The following is a 26732-nucleotide window of genomic DNA, read 5'->3' on the forward strand; positions in this document are numbered from 1 at the left end:
CAGGGGAATGGAATGTGCTGATTGACACTCATTATACCTGTGGAGCTGGGGGTGTGGTCAGCCTCTCCTAATCACACGGGTCTGCAAATGGAAATGGGAACTGTTGGAAGAGGGGAATGGATGTGGGGAGAAACACTTGCAAATGTCCCAGTGTACTTTTTTGGTATTCTCCCCTGAACACAGTGCCAGGCACATAATCGGTGCACAATGGCCGTCACATGCCTCAAACACCAGCCTGTTCCATGGACATTCAAATAAGTGCGGAGTCCAGACTTCTGTTCCCTTGGTTGCTGGTGTCCACTCCCATCACCCCCAAGTGGTAACCACAACTCTGCTCTTTAGCAGGGTCCTGTCTGTTACAGAAAAGTTGTGCCCACATCTTTAGTTATTTTGCTTTAAACTACAGATACATTCTATCTTAGAGTCCTTTGGCCAGTCAGGGGCTCACCCGACCTGGTCTCCTGCCTGCACAGGGTGGAGACAGATCAGTAGCCCCTAGTCTCTGTAGGGACAGTTCCCTCCCTCACAGGACTCCCCTGGGTCATGAGGGCTTCCCACCATGACTGCCTCTTCCAGCAGTGGGAAAGTCTGAACTTTGGGGAAATGAGGCTGCAATGGGCTTTCTCTCTAATGCCCTTTCTCCCCCTCTTCCAAGAGAAAACCTCTCCTGTCTCCCCTGCCATGTCTCCCAAGGCCCCCTGCCACTCCTGTGCACGTGCTCAGTACACTCAGTCCACAGTGTTCCTGCTGTCTTGGATCCATGGCAACCTGCTTGGCAACCAGGAGTCAGTTGGGCTGAGGCTCTGAGCTCCAACTGTCAGACGGGCTGAGGCTGAGGTGGAGGAGTTTGGGGCTGTAAGTCCCCTTGGGGTCAGCCCTGTGGGCTTGGGCAGGGGCAGACCCTAACATAGCTCTGGTGGGCTGGGGCAATGGAGTGTGATGTTGGGAGCGGGGTGGCAGCTGTCACTTCTAAACAGGTCTGTAGAGGACACAACCCTGGGATCTCAGCTCTACCTGGGGCTAGTGTTAGTCCTGTGGGCCACTAGGTTAGGAAGGGAGTCTGTGGCTTAGGTTAGGGGTCAGTTTGTCATGAGGGTTAGGCCAGTCATATTTGTATTGTTTTACCTCCGGGAGTCCCTACACCTGGGGAGAAGGAAAAAACCAGCACACATTGAGCTGCTTATACGCCAGGTGCATCCCATATATTCTCTCCTGTGCCATAGCTGAAGCACAGTGGTGGAGTGAGCACGCAGCCTGCAGGCTGTGAAGGATTTAAAGCTCGGTTTCTCTGAAGTCACAACTCTTGCCCTTTCAACCCCTCCTGTATCTTCTGAGCCAAGGTTCTCAAGGCGGGTGATTCAGAGAACAGTCTGTGGGAGCAGTTGGAGGCTGCTAATGGCAGAACTGAGCCCTGCTCCAGCCAGCAGCCCTCTGCTGCAACTCAGGTAATGGTGTGCTTGTTCACAGGTGGTTTCCCTGAAGGCCATGGAATCCTCTGCGGGGCCCAGGATTCCTTTGCCCAAATACTGCAGTGTGGCCTCAACCCTGAAGTCTGCCTCCTGGGCTGGTGCTGCTCCCTGCTGGGACTTCTCCTTCACCTGCCCCTTTGCCATCCAGGCACCCTGGCTCAGCCGGCACATCCCCCTTACCAGGTACTAGTCGCTGCACCTCTGGCGGAAGTGACGTGCACCCCCCCCCCCCTCTTTGTTCCCCTCTGGTGTTGGCTCTCGATGGCATATCATGAGGGAGACAATTTGCTTCCTGGGAAGGCTGAAAGGGTTTCTTCACTGTGTGGGCTAGGAGTTGCTTGGGGTATTATGTCACTTGTGTGTAAACTGTACTCCTTGTAGCACTTAGTAGAGGGTGGCAGGTGTCAAGGTTAGACGTGCGAGAGAAGGCAGTCAAGCATTCACCAGTTAAAGAGTTTCTAGCTCATTTTACCATTAACCAAGAGACTTGCCCCGGCACTGTGTGAGAAATTAGGGTTTCTGCAACCAACAGCTTAACCAACAGCTAAGGCGAGGTCTCCAGGTCCCTCCACACGTCCCTCCACAGGTCCCCTCAGTATCCCTCGGTTATCCTGGCCTTTCCTGACTAATTTCCTCCGTGGGCTGTCTAAAGTGTGATTGCAGAAGAGGGAAAGGGAGCTCAGCCTTTAAGCACACAAAAGTGGTGTCAGTTCCAGGGACTCACTTGTGTCCGTGACACTCAATTCTGTTCCGCCCAGGTTAGGGACATGCCAGCTTGAACCCTTAATAGCCCAGCTTTCTGGATTCATCTATGCGGACCTTCTCGTTCAAAGCCAGAGTTAAGCATCCCTGTATCCAGGCTTTCCCACAAAGTAACCGGCTGCTTCAGAAAACCCATGCCCTGACTCAACCATCCCACACCCCCACACCCCTGGTTTGGCCCTGTCCACAAAACTTTTCAGGAGTGGCTTCTCCTTTATTTCTGTCTCTTAGGCCCCTAGTCAGCTCCTCCGTGCTTCCCTTGCTCAAATAGTTCCTCCTCCCTTCTGAGCCCACAAGCATCCTTCCAGTTTTACTCCTTTGGCACTAGCATCGAAACACGCATATGAATCTATCCTGGATTCCCATGCGCCACCTTAGGATTTACCTCCCCAGTGGACTTTCCTGGTCTCCTGTTCAGTCTCAGAACCAGTGTTAATTCACTTGAATATATCAAGGCGAATCACATTTTGATGACCTTGAAGCAATTCTCAATTCCCAAATGATATTCCCTTTCACTGTCCTCTCCTTCTGCCCCTTCCAGCAGTGTATCATAGCATACTGGAAGCCACAGATTGCCAGCCACCTTTCACATGGATTTCTGTTCCATATAGCCTTACATGTCATACACATGCCACGGCGCTGCTCAGATCTGTGAAACGTGTTTCTCGATGTTTTCAGGGCTTGATCGTCTCCATTCCCTAATTCCATTTGTGTTTTTTTGCAGATATGCATCTTACCACCCGTGTCTCCACATTGCTGACTCCGCATGGCAGGGGCCTGGCTGGTCGGGAAGAGTTGGAGATGCTGCTGACACATGGATCCTCGCAAGAAGGGCACCAGATGGCTTTTATTACTGGGCTCAGATAAAGGCTGCTCCAGAGGCAAGTTCCTCGCATGTCCCAGCACCCTCCTCTGGGTGGCCCTGTCACACCTGCTATGCCTCAGCTGTGTGTGTCCAGCAGTTCAGTTTCTTGGATAAGCACATGTCTTTCGTGGCCAGGTTCCAGAAGGGAAATGTAATGTCAGTGAGTGTATCAGTCTTCCAGGGCTGTGTAACAGAGTAGCACAAACAGGGTGGCTTAAATAATAGAAATGTATTATCTCTCAGTTCTGGAGAGTGAAACCCAGATGTTGGCAGAATTGGTTCTTCTGAAGGCTATGAGGGAGAATATGTTCCACATGCCTGTTCTGATTGACTTCTGGTGGCTTGCTGCCAATCTCTGCTGTTCCTTGGCTTGAAGAAGCGGCACCCTAATCTTTGCCCCACCTTCAATTGGTGTCTTCCCTCTGTGCATGTCCGTGTTCACATTTCCCCTTTATAGAAAAGCATCAGTCATTGGGGGTCACCTGGGTGGCTAATTTGGTTAAGTGTCTGACTCTTGATTTTGGCTCAGGTCATGATCTCACAGTTTGTGACTTGAAGCCTCCCCCTCCCCCGCCCCCACCCCCGCATTGGGCTCTGTGCTGACAGTATGGAGCTTGCTTAGATTTCTCTCTCTGGCCCTCCCCTGCTTGTGCTTTCTCTCACAAATAAATAAATGAACTTAAAAAAAGGAGATCAGTCATTGGATTAGGCAGCCACCCCCCTCAGCCTACCATGACCTTGTCTTCACTAATTATGATCCTATTCCCAAATAAAGTCATATTTGGAGGGGTTTGGACTCTAACAGATGAATTCGAGGAGGATACAATTGAACCTGTGACAGTGAAGAAAGTTTGCAGTAAAAAGTGCTTTGTTCAGGAAAATTCAATGTGTTGAATTATGTGCACCAGCCTAAAGGAAAGAAACAAACCCCTCTGCCCACACATGTGCCTCTGTACCTGTACACACGGAAGTGTGGTCCCCCACATGCTGGGAGTCAGACCTACCCTGTACTTCAGTGGCTGTTTACTTCTTAGGGACTTTTTTCTCTTCTTTTCAACGTCAAACTTCATGCATGTGGATTCATGGAGGGAAGACTAGTGTGAATTTCCGTTCAGAAGTCATTTTGTCATTTTTCCAGTAACTAAATGTGAATTTCAATGAAATATTAGCACAGTTTTGTTCAAGTAATAGGGTTGTCTCATGATTAATTTTTTTGTGATTAATTTGTAACCAGAATTTATTTCTCTTTAAAATCATACCGAGTTCTCAAAACAGCGCGTACTTTCAGTAGCTTAAGTACTTCCCTGCCCTCTCTTTTATGATGTCCACTTCCTGAGCCAAACCTATCCTCACTGATGTAATGGCGGTGCTGAGGGCTGCCCTCATGTTAGGCCACAGCTGCTCCTTGCCCATGTGGGTGTGGGCCTGTGGATGCATATGCGACCCCTGGTTGGTCTTGGATACAGGGACAACATTTTTGGGGAATGCTAGGAGGAGGGGGAGTACACTGGGGAAAGATCCAGAGGACGCAGGTTATCCCTGGGAATTGCAGGCCAAATATATAGGGGAGCAAAGACAGACAGGAAAAGAGGAAGGGAAAGGAATGGCAGGAAGTGATAAACAAGAGTTGCCCATGGTGAAAAGAGGTCGAGGGAAGAATGTCCACACCACAGCCGGGCTGTCCCTGTCTCTGTCCCCTGGCCCTCACTGTGAGTAAGCCAGCCCCTGGGCCTGGTTCTGGGAACTGCAGTGCTTCCCTGTTCTACTTCCCAGTGCCACATCTTACGCTGAGTGTTTTCTTTTCCACAGTTGGAGAGACAGGGGGCCCTGCTTGTGGAATTTGAGGTTCCCACTGCCACAGACCCAAAGCTGCCAGCCCAGCGGCAGAGTGTGGTCTTAGAAGAAGATGTTATTCAGTTCTGGCCGTGCGTAGAACACTCACCACGGCCAGGGGACAAGGTGCTTGCAGCCTGGGATCCAGACCAGCAGCGGTATGGCCCTGGCACAGTTCTCTTGGGCTTGGAGGCGAGAGACCCCCTGAGAGGTAAGGGGAGCTGCTCTGACCTATCAGTCCCCGGAGGGAGCCAGGCTGGTAGGAGAGAGCCAAAAGTGTTTCAGAGGGGAGTGCAGGGTCTTAGAGGTGTTAAAAAAAAAATCCTCACCCCCTCACTTGCAGCTTAATCGTGGATGTGGCAACAGATAAAAAAGATCATAACTTTTGGATTATAAAATGCTTTTCATCGGGGAAAAATAGCCTAAAACTATTATGTCTAAATAGGTTAGCTAACCTATGGTGCGATGGGGCCACACTCATGACGGGTCCCCCATCAAGTCATCAAGGGGACAGTCCCCTCTGCAGGGTGCACCAGCTAGCATCGTTGCAGTTTAGACAGTGAGAAGGGGAGGCCTCTCCTCTTTCCCCTCTGAGGATGCATTTTGACTTTGACCTGAAAACTGAGACAGGGAGGTACCTGCAAGTGCAATGGGAAGTGGCAGTAGGTAGATAGGGGGCGGGTGAGGGAATGTTCTGGGGAAGGCTCTCCAGGGAGGGGAGGCCGGCGGAGCAGAGGCTGCTCTGAGGTTTGCTTTGAGGCCATGACATAGAAGAGGTAACTGACAAAATGTTGCTCTGTTATGTAGCATCAAAAGGAGGAGGAATTACTGTTCACTTCTGGAATGGCAAGACAGCTACTGTGCCTCTGGGCCAGGTCAGGTGGGTGCCCCCAGCTGTGTGGAAGAAGGCTGTGGAGAGGCTGCACAAGCCTTTAACCAGGGAGCACCCCGGGCCCCTCCTCTGGGCCCCTTGCTGCTCTCCGCTGGGACCGGTCACTGGATGTGTCATCAGCGGGCTTTCTCCAGGCGCTCTGTTCCTGTGCCCGCCCTGCCTCCCCCAGGCCTGCTGCCAGCTGCCGTACCAGACCTGCCTCTGCTACTGTTCCTGGGCAGGACCCACCTGGTGGCCTCTAGCCAGGACCTCAGGGGCCACAGCCACAGAACATCCAGAGGTGGAACTAAAGCCCACAGCACAACTTTTGCCTCTGGAGGGTCCTGCAGAAGAGGAAGCAGTAGCAGTGCAAGCTCCCATGGGTGTTTCTTCCTCTTCTTCCTCCTCTTCTTCTGAGGAAGAGGATTTAGAGAACGATCTGGAGATGCGCCTCCCGCAGAGGCTGGCGGTGGACAGCACAGTCAACACAGACCCTATTCTTCTTGAGAAGTCTCTGAGGAGGCAGGGTGCCCTCTGCCAGCCTGAGTGGAGGTATTGGAGGAGAAACGGGCCTGAGCCCTGTCCTGGGAAGCCAGGTACAACACCTCCTGAGATCCCTGCTCCCTTCCCTCCCATGTATCTCTTAGGAATCTCATGCATGTGTCCACTGTACTGGGATTGGAAGTAACACTTAGGTGTGTGGCCATGTTGAAGGGGAAGCTGGGACAAGAGGGAAATAGTGGGTTTCCATCTGAACAATAAAACCCACTAAGAAAAGATGGGTTGATCTTTGTGTGAAGGTTTGCATCCCTATTTAACAACTGTATTTTCCTTCTTCACTTGTCTGTGCTGACAGGGCACTGCCATTGTCTGCTTTGGCCTGCCCCATACCCCTACTTTTTTTTCTTGGAGCCCTTGAGTTTTCTCTAGATGAACAGTCAAAATGCCCCCAGGTGTCAATTAGTCTTCAGTGTCCCGAGAAGCACAGAAACTGGTCTTTAAACATTGGTCGTCAGGCCTTACTCCCCAGATGGTCCCCTTAGTAAATCAGAGTGGGGAGAAGCAGGGCCCTGCGTCATGCTGCTCACTCCTTACAAGGGATTGTAATCCCAATGGCTTACAAAGGGATTGTTGTTGGCAATCCACAGCCATCCTCACCTTCACCTTGAGCTATGAAGTGTGAGACATGCTCCCCTCATAGGTTTAGAAGCAGTCTATCGCTGACATGCTTCACCTCTGTCAAATTTAATTCCCAGTAAGCCCCAGCAAGAGCAGAAGCCTACGTCAGCTGGCAGAGGTGGATGGGATGAGCCCAGCCCTAGACCAGATTCTTGGGGCTAACATCCAGTGAACTAAATGAACATTCAATCTGAGGCAGGAGGCTATGTGGTTAAAGAATACCACTCCTAAGGGCTTGAGGATCTTGAGGCACCACCCACATTGGGACCCACTGTGTGTCCCTGTTTAAGGCCACCGCCCTATTTCCAGGAGAGCTGAGGCTCAGCCAGAAGGACCTCTGAGCCCCTGAGGATTTCAATCTTGCCCCAGGGGTAAAAACTTAATCGGTCTTCAGTTCCAGAAAGTTAAATTATTTCTACACTGAGAAACTTTCTTGGTGACTCCTGGGCCCCTGGGCTTTGGGCTTTGGGGTGGTTGGGAATGGACAGGGGTTGGCTGCTGTTGGATTTAAACTGAGGGCTCTAGACCTTCTTTGGTTTTCAAGATGGGGATCTTTCCCCCACCTCTGAGAGGGGGGTAACTAGAGAAACAAGAATCCAGCTGTGTGCAGCTGAGCTCCTCCTCCCCTGAGAGGAAACTCTGTATTGATAATATAAAAGGGGGGGGGCAGGTTCTTGGGCTCCTGTAAAATAGGTCCCTGATCTTATAGTGAGAGGCTGTGAGAGGTACTGGCAGAAGCTACTTGGAAACAACTGTTTCTACCAGATATACCCTCTCTACAAGTGATATTATAAAGAAAATGGTGCCCAAACCTAGAGTTTTCATGCTAAATTCTCCGTAGCTTCCACTGCCTCCTGCTTCAGCAGACTGGAGAGAGAAAAGCTGTACCTATCCGACAGAGAGGAGTCTGTAGGGAGCAACTGAGCGGCACGGGGTTCAGTTTCAGGGAGGAATGCCAGAGGGGTAACCAGAGGGGACACGGAGGTCAGACATGCCCCAGGCACCAGTCTGCCTTCCCACTGCTATAGCTCTGCTCAGCACAACATTCCACCTAGACTGGTTCCAGACCTGGCTAAGTACAAACAAACTTCCCCTAAAGCTCTTCTCTCCCTCTAGTGCCCAGCCATCCACATTCAGTCTCTCTGCCCCTCACCACATTTAAACAGCTCCACTCTGAAGTGTTTGTTTCCTCCCAAAGCAATTTCTAATTGACTATAAAGAAGATAAATATGGTGCCTGCAGGTACTCAGCCTGGTTTGCCCTTAGGTATTAGATCACTTGTTACGCTCCAGGCAAAGGTTAATTCTTAGAGCTCAAACATGAGGATCACAGGACCTGCCCTCTCCCAGCTCACAACCTTGTGCCCAAAGCTATGGGGAATATACTCGAGTTGGGGTGTGGAGAAAGGGGCCATCCCTGACCCTTGTCACAGGTGGGGCATTGTGTGCCATAACTAACTAGTGAAAAAGAGGTGCAAAAAACCATATGTGCACCAGGGTTGGGAACAATGGCAAATGCCAGAACTTTCCTTTTCTCCCCTCTGGATTTTGTATGCTTTTAAGGAAATCTGCTACTTTGCTTCTCCTAATTGTGCTTGATGGCACCGATCAACTACCGATGTTTGACAGTCAGTCTTAGGCTCTGCCTTGTAAGAATCCCCTCGTGTGGGTCCCTCTGCCCTCCACACTTGGTTATTTTTGAGTTACCGTTTGATCCTCACATAATAATTCTGGAGAGGTCAGGTTGCTGGCTGCCCAGTTAGGTTGCTCTTCTCCCATGCTTACAACCTAAACAGGATTCAGTCTGTGGTTTTCAAAGCCAGGACAGGGATGGATTCCTGTAAAGCATTCCTTCCTTTTTAGATTACTGTCCTATTCCCCTTGGAGTCACATCTCCCAATGTTTTGTTGTGCCTTGTTCAACCTTTCAAAACTTGTTTTCCCAGCAGCTTGCCACCTTTTCTTTGTGATCAGTGTGATTTACAAGCTCCTTTGACAGGTGGCAGTTGGCTACCTTTGCTTCCCATACTGGCTGGCTTGAAAATCATGACTGATACCTTCTCCACCCAGTTCCAAATGTGGCTATCAGATACAACCTACCCAAAAAGCATAATGGCCAGAAATGACTACCAGACTTTATTTCTCTTTACAAACAGCAGCGCCAGACACTTACAGATAGTTCAGAGATTCTGGGATCTGTGATGTGGTTCTATTTCAGTCATCAAGACTCATCCCATGGTGGCACACACAACATAAGTAATTAAATTTGGGGTTTAGGAACAAGACGTGGCATCATCTGGAAAGAGAGGGGCGGCAAACAACAGAGGGTACGAACTGTAGTGGTGGGGAGAACCAAGGAGCTGGTCCTGGAAGCAAGCGGCATGAAGCGGCCGCAGAGCCAGAGGAAGCTGAACACAGAAAATGGAGCCAGGGTACAGTGACACACAGGAGGGAAAGGAATGGCCCTCAGAACGAACGCCCTGAGGAGCCAGGTAAAGCAGGATGGTCGGGAAGGGGCTTCTCAAGGACTCCTTGCGTGGTTCTTCATGCTCCTTTTGAGAACGAAAAATCCCATGCTCTCTTCCCAGGAAACCGCACAGACCCACGATTTTGCATTCAGTTTCAGAAGGCTTACGGAACTCACAAGGCTTGGGGAGGCCAGGATCCCTTGGGGAGGCCAGGATCCCACTGAAATGACACTTTACCCTAGGGTGATGGGCATGGGTCTGTTTTATCAGGCCTCTGTCCATGGGAGTCTGTTCCTCCCTAGGAATGCTAATATAGCTCTACATAAAACTTAGTTTTCATCATATAAAATATTGGCATTCATCCTGAGGAAAGACTTGTTACATTCTGAATGAGATGAATTACCAGGCAACCAAACAGACAGATGGAATACTGTTGACACGGTACCTTAAAGAAGTTTAGGGCACATCAAGGACTTTTGAAAACCAGTGACTTTTGGGGCGCCTGGGTGGCTCAGTCAGTTATGTGTCCAACTCCTGACTTCAGCTCAGATCATGATCTCACGGTTTGTGGGATTGAGCCTTAGGTAGTGCCCTGTGTCAGGCTCTGTGCTGATAGCATGGAGCCTGCTTGGGATTCTCTCTCCCTCTCTGCCCCTCCCCAGTGCACATAAATAAATAAAATCTGTGACTTTTGAGCCTTATAATTATAGTCAGCATAAGACTCTCAGGATTTTTTTTAATAGGAAGCTAAAAGAGTAGTGGTGGTAAATACTTGAGGAGGCATTACAAAGTGGTTGACAAGTCCTTCTTCAATGGACGGAGGCAGAGTGCAGGCCTCAGGTGACAGTCGAGTAAGCAGCAGCATCTTCACCTGTTAAGACTTCCCGGCAGATGAGCGGCAGGAAGGCACCTGCTGCAAGGGGCACAGGAGTCTGGTGGCCACGGCCAGGGGTCCCTGACAGGGGCCTGAGGAGATTACTCGAGGATGCCTCCTCCACAGAAGCTGCAGGGGGTGATTGGCCTGCTTTGGGCAAATGTGTCCACAGCCTCTCTGCCCTCGTTTCATAAGCCTCCAGCTGTGCGTGAGCGACACTGTTTCACCTCTTAATACCAATAAAAAGGAATTCTCTTCATTTCCAAATCATCTCCCTTTATTATAATTAGCCTTTACCTGGAAAGTAAGCAGTTAAAAACCATTCAGATAGCATCATTACATTATTATTTTCAGCCAAAGGGGGGGGGCGGGCACTTTCAGAATTTTAAGTTAAAATAGGCACTGAAAGAGACAAACTCCAGTTCCCAGGAAGACTGACCCTCTACAGTCAGCACTAAAAGCAGGAGTAATGTGTAAATATTAAGAGAATCATATGGTGACTTTATTCTTCTTGCTACTTAAGAAAAGGTGATGCGATGGCCGTGATGGTCAACATCATACGGCGAAGACCAAGTCCACACTTTGTCCTGAGTCCACTGCTACCACGTGAGTCTTGGTTAAATCATTTGCACCCACAGTGACGGAATAGGTCCCTGGATATACTTCTATGTAGAGGTCCTTAGAGATGTTCTCAGCCTGCAAGAAAAAGCATATATTAGCGGTTTAGAGATTTTCTATCACAGTGCCATCAGGGCACCTCCAGCAAGGTGACCCCTGTGTGCCAGAAGTACAGTGGAACAAAGCACTGATGTGGGACATGGAGGTCCTGCTTTCAAGTCAGCCTGGGAAGACAACAGGAATGTCATTTAGGTAAGTCTCCGCCTCTCCTTGTGCCTGTTCCCTTATTTCTAAAACTGTGATAATACCTACCTCACAACATGTACGTGAAAACACTTTGTAAGCGCTAGAATGTTACAGGAACATGAAGGGTCATAAATGGGACACTCCAATCATCGTGTTGGGGATCAAAAACAGACAGTGGCACTTGTTAGCATGGATTAGCAGTAATGACAAGGCACCATGGAATAACGAGACCCTTTTTAACTGTGCTTTGCTAACTCAGGAGGAAGATGAACTATTCTCTTCTCTGAAAGTGGAGCACACTAGAGTAGATCCCATTCTGTCATGCAGCAAGGCGGCTGGCTGGCCAAAGCCTCCCCCGGAGGATTGGTTCTCCCACAGTACAAAGCATGGGAAACTGGAGTGAACGGAAAGAGTTATGTTTAGAGCTGTGCCGAACACAGACCGTCTTCCAAGGACAGATTCAACACATGGCTGGGAAGTGAGTAGATGTGTGGCCAGAGGAGGGGTCTCAGTTCCGATGGCAGACGGCAACACCACACACAGGAGAAGAGAAGAGCCTGCAGTAAAGAGCCAAAGCTCACATCCCACAGCTGGGACGTCCCTGCATGCTTCCTCAGTGCGGGGCGGGGCGGGGGGCCGGGGGGGTAGCCACAGGGAGCAGCTGCCCTTTATACCACCATACCCGCGGCCCAAACCAAACCACCGGCCAGCAAATTCCACAAGGAGGAATAAACGGTAATATTTATACTTTTATGAAACTGCCTTCCCGCCCTCTACTTTGCAGAGATTTAAAGTGAACTTTTCCTCGGACGCCTGGGTGGTTCATTTGCTTGAGCTTTCTACTCCCAGTTTTGGCTCAGGTCATGATCTCACAGTTGTGTGGGTTTGAACCTTGCGTCGGGCTCTGCACTGACAGTGCGGAGTCTGCTTGGGATTCTTTCTTTCACCCTCCCCTGCCCCTCCCTTGCTCATGCTGTCTCTGTCTCTCTCCAAATAAATAAAAGTTAAAAAAAATTAAAAATAAAGTGAACTTTTTCCAAAGCTGCTTTAACCTCTGTTCTTTCACACTCAGTTACTGCAAAATTGGCCTTATTATCATTTAAGTGACACGAATGCATAGGACTCTACCACAACTATGCATTGGACATCAACTAAGTACACAAAAGTCGGTTTCAGAAAATTCGGCTATATTGGAATCATAGAAAGCCAAGGATACTTCATTTGTCTGCATAAAAGGAAACACAGGGGTAAGACTGGCATCTGTGATTGCAACACCATGAATATCGGGCAGATTAGCATTACCAAAATTCAGCAAGCATGGGAGGCATCTAAACCTTACAACTTATCTGTGCTAGAAGCAGATATTCTTCATTGCCACTAACTCTAGCATATTCCGAATCCTGGCTAGTAGTACACTATAGACAAATAAAGATTAAGCAAACTATTCCAGCAACATGCTGGAGTTCCTTTTCTCAGAATTCCAGCCCTTCCAACTTCCAGAAAATTCCCTGGGTTCATGAACTAATGAGTACTTTATTCTAAAAATGAAAAACTCATCACTGCGTTTTTGCAGGGAAACATTTGTGGAAAATGAGAACAAATCCCTTCAAATGTTTTGGAACTCGATCTAACCAAATGTATATGTTTCAGAATTTCAGCAATGGTTTTCACTTTGTAAGCAGGAGGGTCAGCACCCCCCTGCTGCTTGAACAGATGGTGGGATTCCAGCAGGACCCAGTGCCAGCCCAGCTGGGCCGTAGGAATGGAGATGTGAATACTTCACATTCTTTCCAACCGCAAGTATGAGCCCAAGCACAAAGAGTATCCCTTAAGTTTCAAGTGAAGGAAGGATACCAAGAAAACATAATTTTACATTGAATCAAAATGCTGTACGCTCTCTTTCCTCAAGGGTGAAACCTCCCAACTTCAAATACTATGGATCTGGTACAAAGAACACTCTAACCAGGTCAACTGGTTCATGGAATGCACTGGTGGTGAAGCCCAGAACACAGAAGATCTGTACTCACAGGCTGCTGAGAGGCCTCTAGAGCACACTCTGATGCGTGAGAGATGACTCCAAGACCAAGAGAGGTGTCTTTTCTCTGAAGAGATAAGTTGAAACACTGATTAGTGCCCAGACTTCTGGATTATAGCAAAAAACTTTCTCTTACTTTATTAGGGTCTAATAATTGTTCTGTCAGTTTCTTCCAAGTTGTCACCTAAGTTATTAAGGCTTTTAGTGAACTCTGTGAGGTATTTGTAGATGTTTACCATGTTATTTAATTAATTAATTTATTTATTTAAAACATTTATTTTAGTGACAGAGTGCAAGCAGGTAAGGGGCGGAGAGAGAGACATACAGAATCTGAAGCAGGCTCCAGACTCTGAGCACAGAGCCTGACACGAGGGTCGAACCCACGAACTGCGAAATCATGACCTGAGCCAAAGTTGCACGTTTACCTGACTGAGCCACCCAGGCACCCCTACCATGATTCTTTTTTATACTTATATGGGCTTTGGAGACAGACCTGAATTTGAATCCTATCTCCTGCTTTACAAAAAGGGGTGGATTAATTTCTCTAAGTCCGTTTCTTAGTCTACAACATGGGGATACTAGATTGGAGATTTTAAGTGCAAGAGTGACTGACACTTAGCAGGCTCTCAGAAAATAAAATTCTCTTCTATGCTTCTCCCAGGAGTGGGGGTACTAGAGGGGAAAGGCAGAACTGATAAAGTCGATCTCCCTTAGAAGCACTAACTTACATTTTATAGGAAGGGATGGGAGGGGCAGGACTGACCCTTGCTCACACGTAACCCCCTTAGGATCAGGCAAGAAAAGGGAACCCAAGATTTGGGCCGTGTTGGTGCTCCACACATGCCAGGGAAACGGGAGGGGCTTCCAGCGTGCATCCAGCCCTCACTCACATCCCTGTGGCCATTCTCCTGTCCTTTCCCTAAACCCACAGGCCAGAGAAGTCAGGAATCCAATCTGTGGATTAGACTCTGAACTTAAGTTTGCTGTCTTCAAGTACAACTAGGAGAGTTTAAAAAGAGCAAAACAAAACAAAACCCTACTCTCTTCAAAAACAACAATGGACTCCTATGGCATCAGTTCAACAAGTAGAATCTTTGGCTTCCCCAGAACATGTGGTAAAAGACAGGTAAGACTGTAGTAACAGGCCTATAATTATTCCTAATACTAGTAGTTTATGTTCTAATATTTTAGGAAAAGAATTGTTACAAGAGACCCCCCCCCCTCCTTACACTTCCTTTTTTAAAATTACCAAAGACATGATAATTATCACTAACTTAGGGTGAAGTATGTGATTATTAAAAACCTCTTTCGCATCTGTAGATGTAGGTGAGGACATTTGAAGCTCTCCTCTTTAAGCCTGTCCAAGGATCCTGGGACTCAGGATTTCAGGCTCAACTGAAGATGCTGCAGTGGCATCAATCTTATCTTTTGGACAAAATCCTATTTCGTGTTCATTGCTGCGAGGTCTCCAAGGCTGGGGGTTGATACATTTCCATTGAACACTGTAATGCTGAGACACAAAGTAATCCCCCAAATACAAATCCAGCAGGAACTCCTAATTACAGGGTATCACTTCGGGGGTGGTGGTGGGTGTGTGGGTGTGTGTATGTGCGTACTAAGAGCATGGCACGGACAGCTGAGGATACATACCTGACCATTCCTCCTGTCACAGCACAAATGCAATTCCGACTTCCTTCTGTGATAACGAGAGACGTGGGCTGCCCCTCCATCCTCCAGTACAGATGAATAATATTTCTATAGAAGTAATGTGAAAGATATTGGGTAACCAAATAGTCTGATCAAATTAAAAAAAAAAAACAAAAAACCCAAAAGCCTGCCTGCTACTTGGGGAAAATGTGGTTAAGGAGGGAGGCATCAGAGCAAAGGTAAATTATCCAGTCTCTTGACAGGCCTCTGAAGTTAAGGAACAACTCTGAGCCCATGTAAAGTAGCTGCAGAGAAGGAAACTTCATTTGGCATCACTTTGCTGCCATCTGCTGTCTTTGTAGGGCAAGAATTCTGGCCACCTACAGTTGGGCAGGACGATGCTCTCTGCCAGGTTAAATAATTGTCACAACGTCTTTGCCCTAATGTCAAGTACATATGCCCTTCCACCTCCTCTCATCACAAATTCTGATGAGCTGTTCCATTTTTATTGTCTAAGTCCCAGACAAGGACAAGGGAAGAGAGGTGCATCTCCTTGAGACTTAGAAATACAACAGGAAATGTAACAAAAACTCAACAGCTAGGCAATCGTTCTGTCCATGAGGGGGAGGGGAGGAAGAGGTCTGTAATTTAAGGATAATAATCCAAAGGATCAGAAAGCAGTTACATTTTTTCTTGTCTACTTCCTTCCTCCCCCTCGAAGTTAACCTTAAACTTGCCCTTGATTATGACTAATGATGAGGACATCACAAGCCTGCTTGTTTTGAACACAGTGTACAAAAAGTGTTTAAGGCATGAGACCAAAAGAATGAGAAGCTGGGGATAGCACTTCAGGACATAGGTCTAATGATGTATTTTAGGGGCTCCTTCAAAATTGTAAAAGCAAGCTCAGAACACGTCTTAATTCTATCTCAAGAAAGCCACGGGATTCTGAGACTCCATCCAGAGTGAAAATATGAAGTATGGACTGAAAATCAAAATGAAGAACACCATTTTGCTAAACCTCAAACCAAAGATCAACGTTATTCCTTTTACCGAACCATGTACCAAAATGTTTAAGTTGATCACTTCAAAGAAAAGCTGAAGTGATGGATTTTTCTAAAACTAACAGAATAACACAAAAATATTCTCTGGGCCATATCTCATTGATAGGAATCCTGTTCTTGGAGTCAGAGGGCTTTTACAAAAGATGTAGAGAGAGAAGAGATTTTTAAAAATCTCAATAGATGAAATTGAAACAAGGTATTCTCTTCCTTCTCCCTTGTAGACCAGCATCCTTATAACCACATTAAGAATCACATCATGTTAAGGCTGGAAGAGACCACAGAGTCTGCCATAACTTCTAGATAACAGAGTATCTTCCATGCAGGTAATTTCCTTGGATGCAGGCTGGCCTGCCTTCACCTTTCCTTCAAAGTACTTAAAGATGACTTAGTGTATGGTTTTGAGAAGAGAGTCTTTAAAACCTTTGTACACTCATTTCAGTGAATGGTACCAAAAATATCACTTAAGTCCCTCATGCTGACAGTTCATGACAATTTTCTGGTGTTCATCTCTCAGTGGAAACCGAAGAAACAGACTCTAGAGGCTGGAAAGCACTTTAGAGATCTTCATTTTATGACAGGGAAGGTAGGCTGAGAGAGACTAGCAGGCCCAGGGCATCATAGCCAGAAAGTGGCGGAACATGGGTGTGATTCCTGGGAGGCTGCTCCTGCTAGTAAGCCACACCACCTCTGATGAGGGTACTCATCAGGTTATGAGGGTTCCACATAACCATCTTTGTGGCCAACAAGTGATATGGACTCATAGGGACATACTTAAAAACAAATTACCAGGGACTTAAAACAGAGGTTAAATTCTAGTGTAGGGAATTTGTTTCTGTTTTTGTTTCAATACATTTCGAAAACCAGAAAGGCTCAGTTCCAGTTTAGAGTGACCTTACTGATGTTTTTTAACTTTAGTTCAGTTCAAAGTTAAAAAAAATCCCTAATATCTGGACTTGATTGTTTTGGAAGTCAGCAAATAAGCTTCCCACCCCTCCTCCCCCAATAGTCTGTATCCTCAATAATACCTACAGAACTGGACACCCAATATTTGTTGAATAAATTCTAATTTGGATTTATCACCCGGTTTAAATCCCTGTTTACAACCTGCCCTTGAAGGTGGGGCAGGGCAAACAGGTAGTCTCCAGATTCTCCCTAAATTCTGCAAAGATCCACTTTGTGATCCATCTGCAGGTGGATCAAGGGCATGGCTTTGGCTTACACCAACTTACCCCACACTGACTTGAAGTATAGTCCATGAATTCTGCCATTGTTCTGAAGGAAGCACTGAGGGTTGGTTGTCTTTCTTCTCTCTATTTGAATAAATGGCAAATCACAGGTGAGATGTGGTATTCCCTACTGGAGAATGAAGTCATTTGGAGAATGGCATCTTTTTTGCTTTTCAAAAGGCCCCTGCAAATTTAAGTCAGTAAGAAGAACCTTACTGAGAAAGAATTCCAATCTAATAGGAATTTATCCAGGACAAGGAAAGGTTTGCTAGCTTTCCTGTAAAATCAGGTGGTAACATGTAAGATTTTTTTATATATATAAAAAAAGTAACATACCAGGGCCGACCACTAGCGGTACCCTAAACTACCCAACAAGAATCTGTCAAATGTCAAGAGTTTTCAGGGGGCTTTCCGTTCATTGTCCCGTTACTTTACAGCTTCCGCCAAGGACAGGACCCCTCAGGTGCTTCTGCTGGGCGTCCCCAGGTTGCCAGCAGGCCACCAGGAGCGAATGAATGGGCTGGTCCCCCAGCACAGGAGCCCTCACCTCTCCCGAGAGAAGGCGCTGGGGGCCGGCTGCTGGCCATCTTTCTCGGTCAGGCTGTTCCCGGGAAGTGACCCCCACGCTGCTTTGGGGGAGCTCCCGCGAATGCCAGTCCACCGCCCTCCTCTTGGCCCGCTCCAGCACTTCTTGACCCAGCCTAGCCGTGCGCTGCAGGGCACGTCGGTCCACCCCGTTCAGCGCCGCGGCCGCCAAACAGTTCTCCATGTCTCCCTGCGCGGGTACATACACACAAACGCGGGCTGGTCAGCGGGCCGCCGCGACCCTACTCCCGCTGCGGATGGGAGCCCAGATTCAACCTCCCCGGCGACCACCGCCCCCAGTTCCGCCCCCAACGTGCCCTCGGGCCGGTGCCCGTCCGGGGGCCAGCTGGTGCGAGCAGATTCCCTCCATTTCCGTCTCCCCCCCTCCCCTCGGTAGGGGGCCCTCACCCACTCGCCTTTCCAGGCGCATGCGCCCAGCCCTGTGTTGGAGAGGGAAGGCTGGACCTGGAGAACCCGGCGCCGGCGCAGCAGGCCATTGGCGGGAGGGGGGGGGGGGGGGGCTGGGCCTGGGGCCTGCGCCGACCACGCCTTTTGCGTCCCGGCGGCGGCCCGGGAGCGCCGGTTGCCGGGCTAACTGCCAGGCGCAGGGGCGGGGCTTGGCGGCGTGCGGGGCGTGGAAGTCTGAGTCGAACCGGGGCCGGGGCCGGCCATTCTGCGCCTGCGGTGGGACCCCTGGGCTGGGGGCCATGTCCTCCGAGGTCATCTCCAGCGCTTTACGAGATGGACTCGGAGTAAAGTTAGTTGGTCGCCTGTTGGGCTAAGAAACTGTGGGGAATAAGACACCTGCCTCCAGGAGCCTTTTTCTGCCTGGTCCATAGTTTGGGATACCGCTACTCTAAAAACTTTGAGATGAGGTGAGGCCACACAGTGAGGCCGCCAAGGTGGCGCTTGGAGAAGAGTGTGGCACGCCGGCTGTGGGCAGTGGGACGCGGGGCCCTCCGCCAGAAGACAGGTGTTCAGGGCCGGAGGGGCATCTGAGTTCTACGTACAGCTCCGTAGTCTCATCGTGGCGGCTTTCTAACTTCTCCGGTGGAGAGTAGGGACTCACACATTTTTGGAAGCCTCTTCTCTTGGGGGGTTGAACCCAGCTTTCAAGAATAGTTGCAGCAACGTTTAAGTAAGAAGCTATGCATCGTTTTCTTCCTCTCCATTCCTCACCTCTGGGTTATTTGATAGAAGGTATATAGCCCAAGGTCTCGCTGCTAATTAGCGACTGGGCTACACCACACTGCGCACAGCCAGCACAGCAAAGCCTTGACGTTCAGGAAGAACCACTGTAAGGGATACTGCTCATTAGGGGTCATTTTAATGGACACGAGGAAATCAGTGCTGACCTAGTCTCCTCAGCAGATGGCTTGATCAGCAGTTCTGGGCCACCAGGATACCACTGCAACCTCCATCTGCACTGTGGCTCATTTCCTGCTTTCCTCTCACAGAAGGAAATTAAGTAAAAGTCTTCGTTATCATTGGGATATTTTCAGTGTAGTGTAAAATATTCTAAAACTTTTCCTTCAGTAAATGGTTTTTATTGCCTCCTTTAGAACTTAGTGGTTAGGCGCACATGGTCCCGAATATCCAGTCTGGAGAGCTGAGTTTGAATTCAGACTTTGCCACTTTTTTGCTGTGTTGATTCTGGGCGAACAAGTTACTTCTTTGAACTTCGCTTTTCCTCTTCTCTATACATAGGGATACTAATAGTACCAACCTCCTGGACTGTAAGCTTCTTGAGAGTGGGGACCATGTTCATTTTGTTTACTGAGTTTAAGGTGCATCTAGTATTTTTTATCTGTGACAGAAGGGGCTAAAAATAGCTCCTGAATGCAGTGAAGTAGGAATTGGGTTGCTGGGTTTTTTTTGTGTGTGAGATAAATCCTCTAAAATGCTTAGCCCAATGCCTTGCAAACAGTAAGTGCTCCACAGATTTAACTAGCATTATAACGCTCCAAGCACTGTTCTAGGACTTGTGGAAAATAGAAATGGATCAGGTTAAAGCAGAATAAAAACGAGAGAATGATGAACATAAAATCTGTAATGCCAGAGGCCAAATATTAAGATTTTGTTCATAAGCTGTTGTTATAAGATTGATAAAGTGCTATGAGGCTTAGAGGAGGAAGGGATACTTTTCAGTTGGGGGTATCAAGAAAGGCTCGTTAGAGAAGAAGGCATTTGAGCAAAGTCTTGAGGATGGCCCAAGAATTAATAACATGTTTAAAATCCCTGTTAACTGCTTTTATAATGAATGTGGTTCGAACTTTTAACTGTGTCTATGTAACCATGAGCACATATTTAACCGTTTTCTACCTCAGTTTTGTCATCTTTAAAATGGGAATAATAATAGTATATTCCTTATAGAGTTGTTGTGAGAATCAAATAAATTAATACATATAAAATGCTTTGAATAGTACTTGACACATAGTAAATACTCAGTCAATATTAGCTAGTATTATCTTAATCAGACTTCAGCCTTGTCTCCCCATATGTCCTTCCTTACCTGATACTATATCCATACCTCACATCACTTGGCTTTCTTCCACAGGATTCTGTTACTACCTCCCATTCCCAATTCCATTCCAGTTGAAGCATTACTTTTTATCAAGTCAACTTTTTGAAATCTGCTATTCCCAGATGCAACCTCTGTTTCCATGGCTTTCTTTTTTTTTTAATATTGATGTACTTATCCCAATCTGATTTAAATTATATTAGTTATGCTTCATTTTCTTTCAAGGTGGAAATTATTCCTGATTTGTTTCTAAACATCCAGGGCTTGTTAAGCAGTAGGTGTTCATTAGGCATTTGTTGGATTTACTGACTTAATTTTTTATTTAAATAGATCCCTGTTAGGCCAGATAAGAGTTGGCTTCTTGGAAAAAAAAAATCTACCTACATACTTGAGTGAATATAAGGAATATTCAGTTGTAACTAATTTTCCCAGAATTTAATAGTTAGAAATATATGGAAAGAAGATGCTTGGAATGAAACTAAAGCCTAAAGACTGACATGAAATTAAAATTTTGCATTTATTTTTATATTTATAAACGTATTTATATATATCTTTTTAAAAAATGCTTTCAAGGTTTGAACCATAAACCACAGATTGAGAGGATCCTTTTTCTCTTTTTTAAGATTGGATGGAAATAATGATGGAACATGACCTACCATCAGGCCCCATGTGGATCAAACACAGCCCAAGCCAGGTATTCCTTAAAGCCACTGGTGGGACTTGGAAATATAACAGAAAATAGAGGGAGGGAATATGATCAGGAATGTATCTGATCATCAATGGAGAAAGGAACTGTTGATGTAAGTCTTTCATGATTTCTTTCTTCATGAGGTAAATACATTACAGGGAACACATAGAAGTTGTCTAGAAGTTCCCCTTGTATTCTGGGGAATAGTGAGTTGGAGGACATCTTTATTCCTGGAATCTGTGGAAAGAGATTGGTGCTGTATTTGGGACTTTTTGAGGAGCAGAAAAACCAACTTTAGTGAAGAGAAAATGTAAATTATTTTTCTCTGTGTGAAGAAGGCAAAAGAAGGGTTAAAAACCTATGATGTAAAAGTGGGTATCATGCCAGAGTTAGACAATGATTTATACTGTACATACCAGAGAATGTATAAATCATTTTATTTGACAGGTGGTATTTTTATTTCTTCAACAGACTTAGGGAGCTTTAGAATCATTACAGCTTTGTAAAGTAGTATTATAGACTGAGTTATTAGATCATTCATTTTGCCTGATTACATCAACTCATTGGGTTTTTGGAGAATGAAAGAAAGTCATTATCAAAATTGTCATCTTGATTATATAGATTAAAGAAAATGGATCAAAGTTCTGAGAATTAGCTTTCACAACCTGTTAAAAATTAAAAAATTGGAAGTTAAAAAATTGATTGCAGAGCAGGAATGATTAGGGAAAATTTTTGTCATTTTAAAACCATCAGAGATTAAAGGAATAGTAATTTTGGTGGATATAAATAGTTGGAATTCATGTGCAGTTTAAAAAAAAACTACCTTATTGAGTTGAGGTATGATTTACCTTACATTACATTATATTCACCTGTTTTAAGTGTATAATTCAATAAATTTTAGTAAATGTACAGAATTTTTGCAGACATCACCACAATCCAATTTTGGAACATTTCCATTACCTGAAAAAGATCCCTGTGCCCACCATATGCAGTTAGTCAGGTCCTATCTCTAGAACCAGGCAACCATTATTCTGCTTGCTGTTTCTATAAATTTGCCTTTTCTAGGCAGCTCATATAAATGAATCATACAGTATGTGACCTTTTTTATTTGGCTTCACTTAGCAAAATGTTTTTGAGGCTCATCCATGTTGTGGCAGGTATCAGTACTTCATTCCTTTGTATGACTGAATAATACTCCATTATGTGAATATCCTACATTTTGTTTATCCAGTCACTAGTTGATAGCCATTTTAATTGTTTTCACTTGAGGACTATTATGAATAATGCTGCTATGAAAGATTAGGTACGAGGCTTTGTGTAGGCACAGATTTTAATTTCTCTTGAGGAGACACTTAGGAGTGGAATTGATGAGTGGTTATGTTAAATTTATGTTTAACATTTTAAGAAACTGCCAAATTGTGTTCCAAAGTGGCTGTCTCATTTTAAATTTCCACAAGTGTTGTATGAAGGTTCCAGTTTTTCCAGACCTTCCACAGTACTTGCTATTGTTTGTCGTTTGATTAGAGTCATTCTACTGGGCATGCAGTAGTAGCTCATTGTGATTTTAATTTGCATTTCTTTAATGACTCCTGATGTTGAGCACATTTTCTTGTAGCTATTAGCCATTCCTATTCTATTGTGTATTCAATAGATGTCTATTCGATGTCTATTCACATCTTTTGCCCATTTTTTAAAATGTTTATTTTTGAAAGAGTGAAAGTTGGGGAGGGGCGGAGAGAGAGGGTGACAGAGGATCCAAAGCGGGTTCTACGCTGACAGCAGTAAGCCCGATATGGGTCTTGAGCTCACAAATTGTGAAATCATGGCCTGAGCCAAAGTCGGCCACTCAACCAGCTGAGCCACCAAGGCGCCCCAACCTTTTGCCCATTTTTAATTGGCTTTTTAAAAAGTTATTATTGAGTTATAAGAGTTCTTGCTCTGAACAAGAATTCTTGATCAGATGTATGATGTATAAGGATATTTTCTCAGTCTGTGTCATGTTTTTGATTTTCTTAATGGTATTTTTTTGAAACACATCTTAAATTTTGATGAAGTCCATTTCTTAATTTTTTTTCTTTTATGGATTGTGCTTTTGGTAGCTAGAAAATCTTTTTGCCAAATGATCTGTGTACAAGTTGGGGAACAAAACATCAAGTCTGCTATGACTTACTTTCTTTCACATTCAGGCAGTGAATACTTGGGACACGTGCACACCTTCCAGACCACCAAGGATGTGTGAGAGTTTATCAAGGTCCGCTATGGCTAGCATGCTCCTGGGTCTCACTGTTAAATTTCTGCTGGTCTGTTGCTTACCCCAACCAATACTACAGTCTCAGCCAGCTGTGATGTTGATTTTCCCTGATCGTTTACCACTTGTTTTCTAAGGTCACTTGTTTCTGACAATACCCTAGGCACCAAATCAAGTCAGTGCCCTCCAATGGTAGAACTACTGATTTTCATGACTTGTCCTGTCTTAACAGAACTACTGTGTTGGCGCTGGGGTCAGGGAAAGGGAGTGGGAACAGCCTCTGTTGTCCCAGAGTCCCACTTTTCTCACAGAGGTTCAGTAGTTTTATTATTTATTTATTTTAAAAATAAATGCTTTCCAAATGTTTGTTTATTTATTTTGGGGGAGAAAGAAGAGAGAGAGAGAGACAGACAGACACACCATGGGGGGGAGGGGTACAGAGAGAGAGAGGAAGGGAGAGAATTCCAAGCAGGCTCCACACTCAGCATGGAGCCTCACATAGGGCTAGATCTCAATGATCCGTGAGATCATGACCTGAGCTAAAGTCAAGAGTCAGATACTTAACCAACTGAGCCATCCAGGTGCCCCCAAAATAAGTGCTTTTCAATTTGTTGTGTACCTCTGGTCAATTTCCAAAAAAAAAACAAAACAAAAACCCAAAAAACAAAAAGGCTGAAATGCTTTTTTTGACAATTTTGTATAGTTTTTTTGTGGCTTTGGACAGATGATTTACCAATCTCCTTAATCCATCATTCTGGAATTACCCCTAGGTAGAGTTTTAATGTCCTAAAAACTGACACCATATATCCTGACTGATGTAGCAGCTTTTTAAAAATTAATATTTAGATCTTACATTCCCTTCCAATTTTACATCCTTCCTAGCTTTTTAAAACACAATTGTTGACTCTCTTGAGGTTTACTTTTACATATTCTTTTAGGATGAAATTTATATTTATTCTATCAGTATTTCTTTTTTTTTTTTAATTTTTTTTAACGTTTATTTATTTTTGAGACAGAGACAGAGCATGAACGGGGGAGGGTCAGAGAGAGAGGGAGACACAGAATCTGAAACAGGCCCCGGGCTCTGACCTGTCAGCACAGAGCCCGACGCGGGGCTCGAACTCACAGACTGTGAGATCATGACCCGAGCTGAAGTCGGACGCTCAACTGACTGAGCCACCCAGGCGCCCCTCTATCAGTATTTCTTTATTTGTTCAGTGGTCATTTAAATCTTTGTTCTATATTGTGGTTGGAATGTATTTGCATTTCAGGAAGCTCTCATAAGTCGAGTAGGAAGCCAAATTTCCAGGGTTGGAATTACAACATTTTTGAGTAAACCATGGTTATATATTCTGGTCTGTGCTAAGTCTATCTAATTATGATTATAGGTGTATCCCATTTTAAGAAATAATAGAAATACATTTAAAAATTTAATAAGTAATATGGTGATTATATTATTTAAAATATGCTGTTCACACTCAAATATTCGTATCCTTCAGCTTGTGACTTTTTTCCACTTATACACCATCCTCTTAACATTGTGTAGACAACATAAAATGGTCTACAGAAAAAGTTTCTGTATTTTTTTTTTTTTCCTTATGAGACCCAATAGTAACTAAGGCAAAGATGTCCTATTTGGGAGAGATGGGACAGATTGGGGGGATATTGAAAGTTATGCCTGGTGGCTGTGGACAATGAACGAGGATCCCAAAGTTGAGATGGCTCAAATTATTATCTGAAGTTACTTGATTATAGGGTGAGGCATGGCAGGTAGAGAGGTATGTCACCTTTTGTACTACTCTGTTCCTTGGGCCGGGGAAATTTTCTCTTTATTGTGGACTGGGCAAGATTGGGCATAAGGTGAGTGGGGCAGAGGATGCTTTCATTATGAGGAAGGAGGAGAAGAATATAGTAGCCAAATAGAACATGCAGCCTTGTGGAGAGAGGAGGTGCAAAAAGCTCGCTAGGCTTGACACAGGGCAGAAGATTTCTCTGGCTGATAGCAGGCATTCTGAGTCAACAGCTAGATCCTCATCTTCCTTTTTGGATTTTAAGAAAGTAAAAGTCAAGTGAGGTCAAAGGATTATTTAATAAATGTGATAGCCAGATTTGAGGGTCCATTATCTGATGCATAACATGGACAGAGGGACAGAAGGAAATGGACTAGAGAATGTTTCAGACTAATTGGTTTTAGGTGTGGTCCTCTGACTATCTTATTCTTTGACTTAATTTTTGTGCTGACATCTCATTTTATAAGTCCTAGCTTAGTCTCAGTGCTAGCACTTATAAAATGAGATGTTAAAACAAAAATTAAAATCATGGATGTGAAATACTTGGAAAGACACATTGCTACATAAATGTAAGAAAATATCATTGTATAATGCTAAAATATTAAGAGCTACTGCTAAATGAAACTTTCTCATAAGATAAAGCTTCACCAAAATTGCAATGAAAATTAATGGAAAGATGAGGTTTAATTTACCACAGATTTCAATATGCGTGTATTGAGTCTATGCTCGCTGAACAGTTGAGGTTCTTGTGTGTTAAAAGTGAAGGACAGATCACTTAAGTGACATAAACCCTATAGGTACCATGATTTTATAATCCTTTTCTGCTTACTGTGTTTATGATGCTAGTTTAAACTGAGTACATTTGCTTTGTAAGAATCCAAAGGAGAAGATTTTTCCAAAAAAAGATGATGGTCTGTTTATCTAGGCCCTCCAAAAGCATTTCCTGCCAGGCAGTTGACATGTAGCCTTGGCACAATTTCAGAAAACTATTTGCTTCTGTTTACCCTTCCAGATACAGCATCTCCTAGGAATTGAGATGAGGAATCTCCTTTAACTCTTTTAAACTTTATAAAGTTTATGTAACACTTTTGGGTCTCCTCTTTATGTTAGCACAATGAAAATTCCTGTGTCTTTAAATTCTAAAAAAAATGCCTCTGTTTTAGTAATTTACTAGCAGAGAAGTCAAAGCCTTAAAGTGAATTAACCCAATAAAATGTAATTAGAATATTCCTTTTCCCATATGATTGTTAATCTAAGTCTCCTTTTCAGAAAACTCAATGCCATTATATCTGAATATATAAAACTTATTAATCATGTGATAAGTGTTAGCATTTGCAAAATTCTTCTGCACTAAGAAACAGAACCCACTATTGAGTTTTTCTGAAGAGTATGCTCTGCTTAATTGACTTATAATATTTTTCTTTTCATGTAACATTTCAGAAATATTTTCTGAAGTAAGATAATAGTATGTTTACAAAATAAAAATTACTCAAAATTTTTATTCCTTTTAGGGAGTCAATTTGTTTCTAAATGTTTTTAATATTCATTATATAGTTAGGAATATAAGAGCATATTATAGCTTTATTGTGACCCCAGAATGCATGCTATTTTAATTAAGTATAAATGTATCTTTGAGGGAATGTGACAGCCAGTGTATTAATATAAAGATGAGAAATTTGAGATACAGGAAAAATACAGTAACTTCAGTACCTACTACAGTTAAATGTTGGCAAATTTAGGTCCTC

The 26732-nt window shown here is 44.9% G+C and overlaps 2 protein-coding genes across 5 annotated transcripts; one reads left to right on the top strand and one right to left on the bottom strand.

The window, feature by feature from the left end:
• The first annotated feature begins 874 nt into the window (after positions 1-874).
• CD1H11orf16 (chromosome D1 C11orf16 homolog) lies at positions 875-10447 on the top strand. The gene is given in 7 exon segments (XM_060605969.3): positions 875-977; positions 1468-1652; positions 2956-3112; positions 4906-5140; positions 5737-6396; positions 9255-9371; positions 9374-10447. Coding segments are annotated over 7 exon segments (1698 nt in total). The 5' UTR covers positions 875-929; the 3' UTR covers positions 9670-10447.
• A 352-nt stretch (positions 10448-10799) lies between these two features.
• On the bottom strand, positions 10800-18331 carry AKIP1 (A-kinase interacting protein 1). Of its 4 annotated transcripts, none has more exons than XM_060605961.3 (6): positions 18153-18327; positions 17703-17930; positions 17159-17239; positions 14869-14973; positions 13211-13285; positions 10800-11015 (listed from the first exon to the last, which is right to left on the bottom strand). In XM_060605961.3, exons 1-6 carry the CDS (start codon positions 18168-18170, stop codon positions 10875-10877), a joined length of 648 nt encoding a protein of 215 aa, XP_060461944.3. In that variant the 5' UTR covers positions 18171-18327; the 3' UTR covers positions 10800-10874. The 4 variants fall into 4 exon arrangements, with proteins under 4 accessions (XP_060461944.3, XP_081646433.1, XP_060461945.3 ...); XM_081790307.1 differs by having other exon boundaries at positions 18157-18314; XM_060605962.3 differs by having other exon boundaries at positions 18149-18237.
• Positions 18332-26732: the final 8401 nt, after the last annotated feature.

The sequence above is a fragment of the Panthera onca genome, chromosome D1 (genome assembly GCF_046562875.1).
Source record: "Panthera onca isolate mPanOnc1 chromosome D1, mPanOnc1 haplotype 2, whole genome shotgun sequence".
Taxonomy (NCBI): domain Eukaryota; kingdom Metazoa; phylum Chordata; class Mammalia; order Carnivora; family Felidae; genus Panthera; species Panthera onca.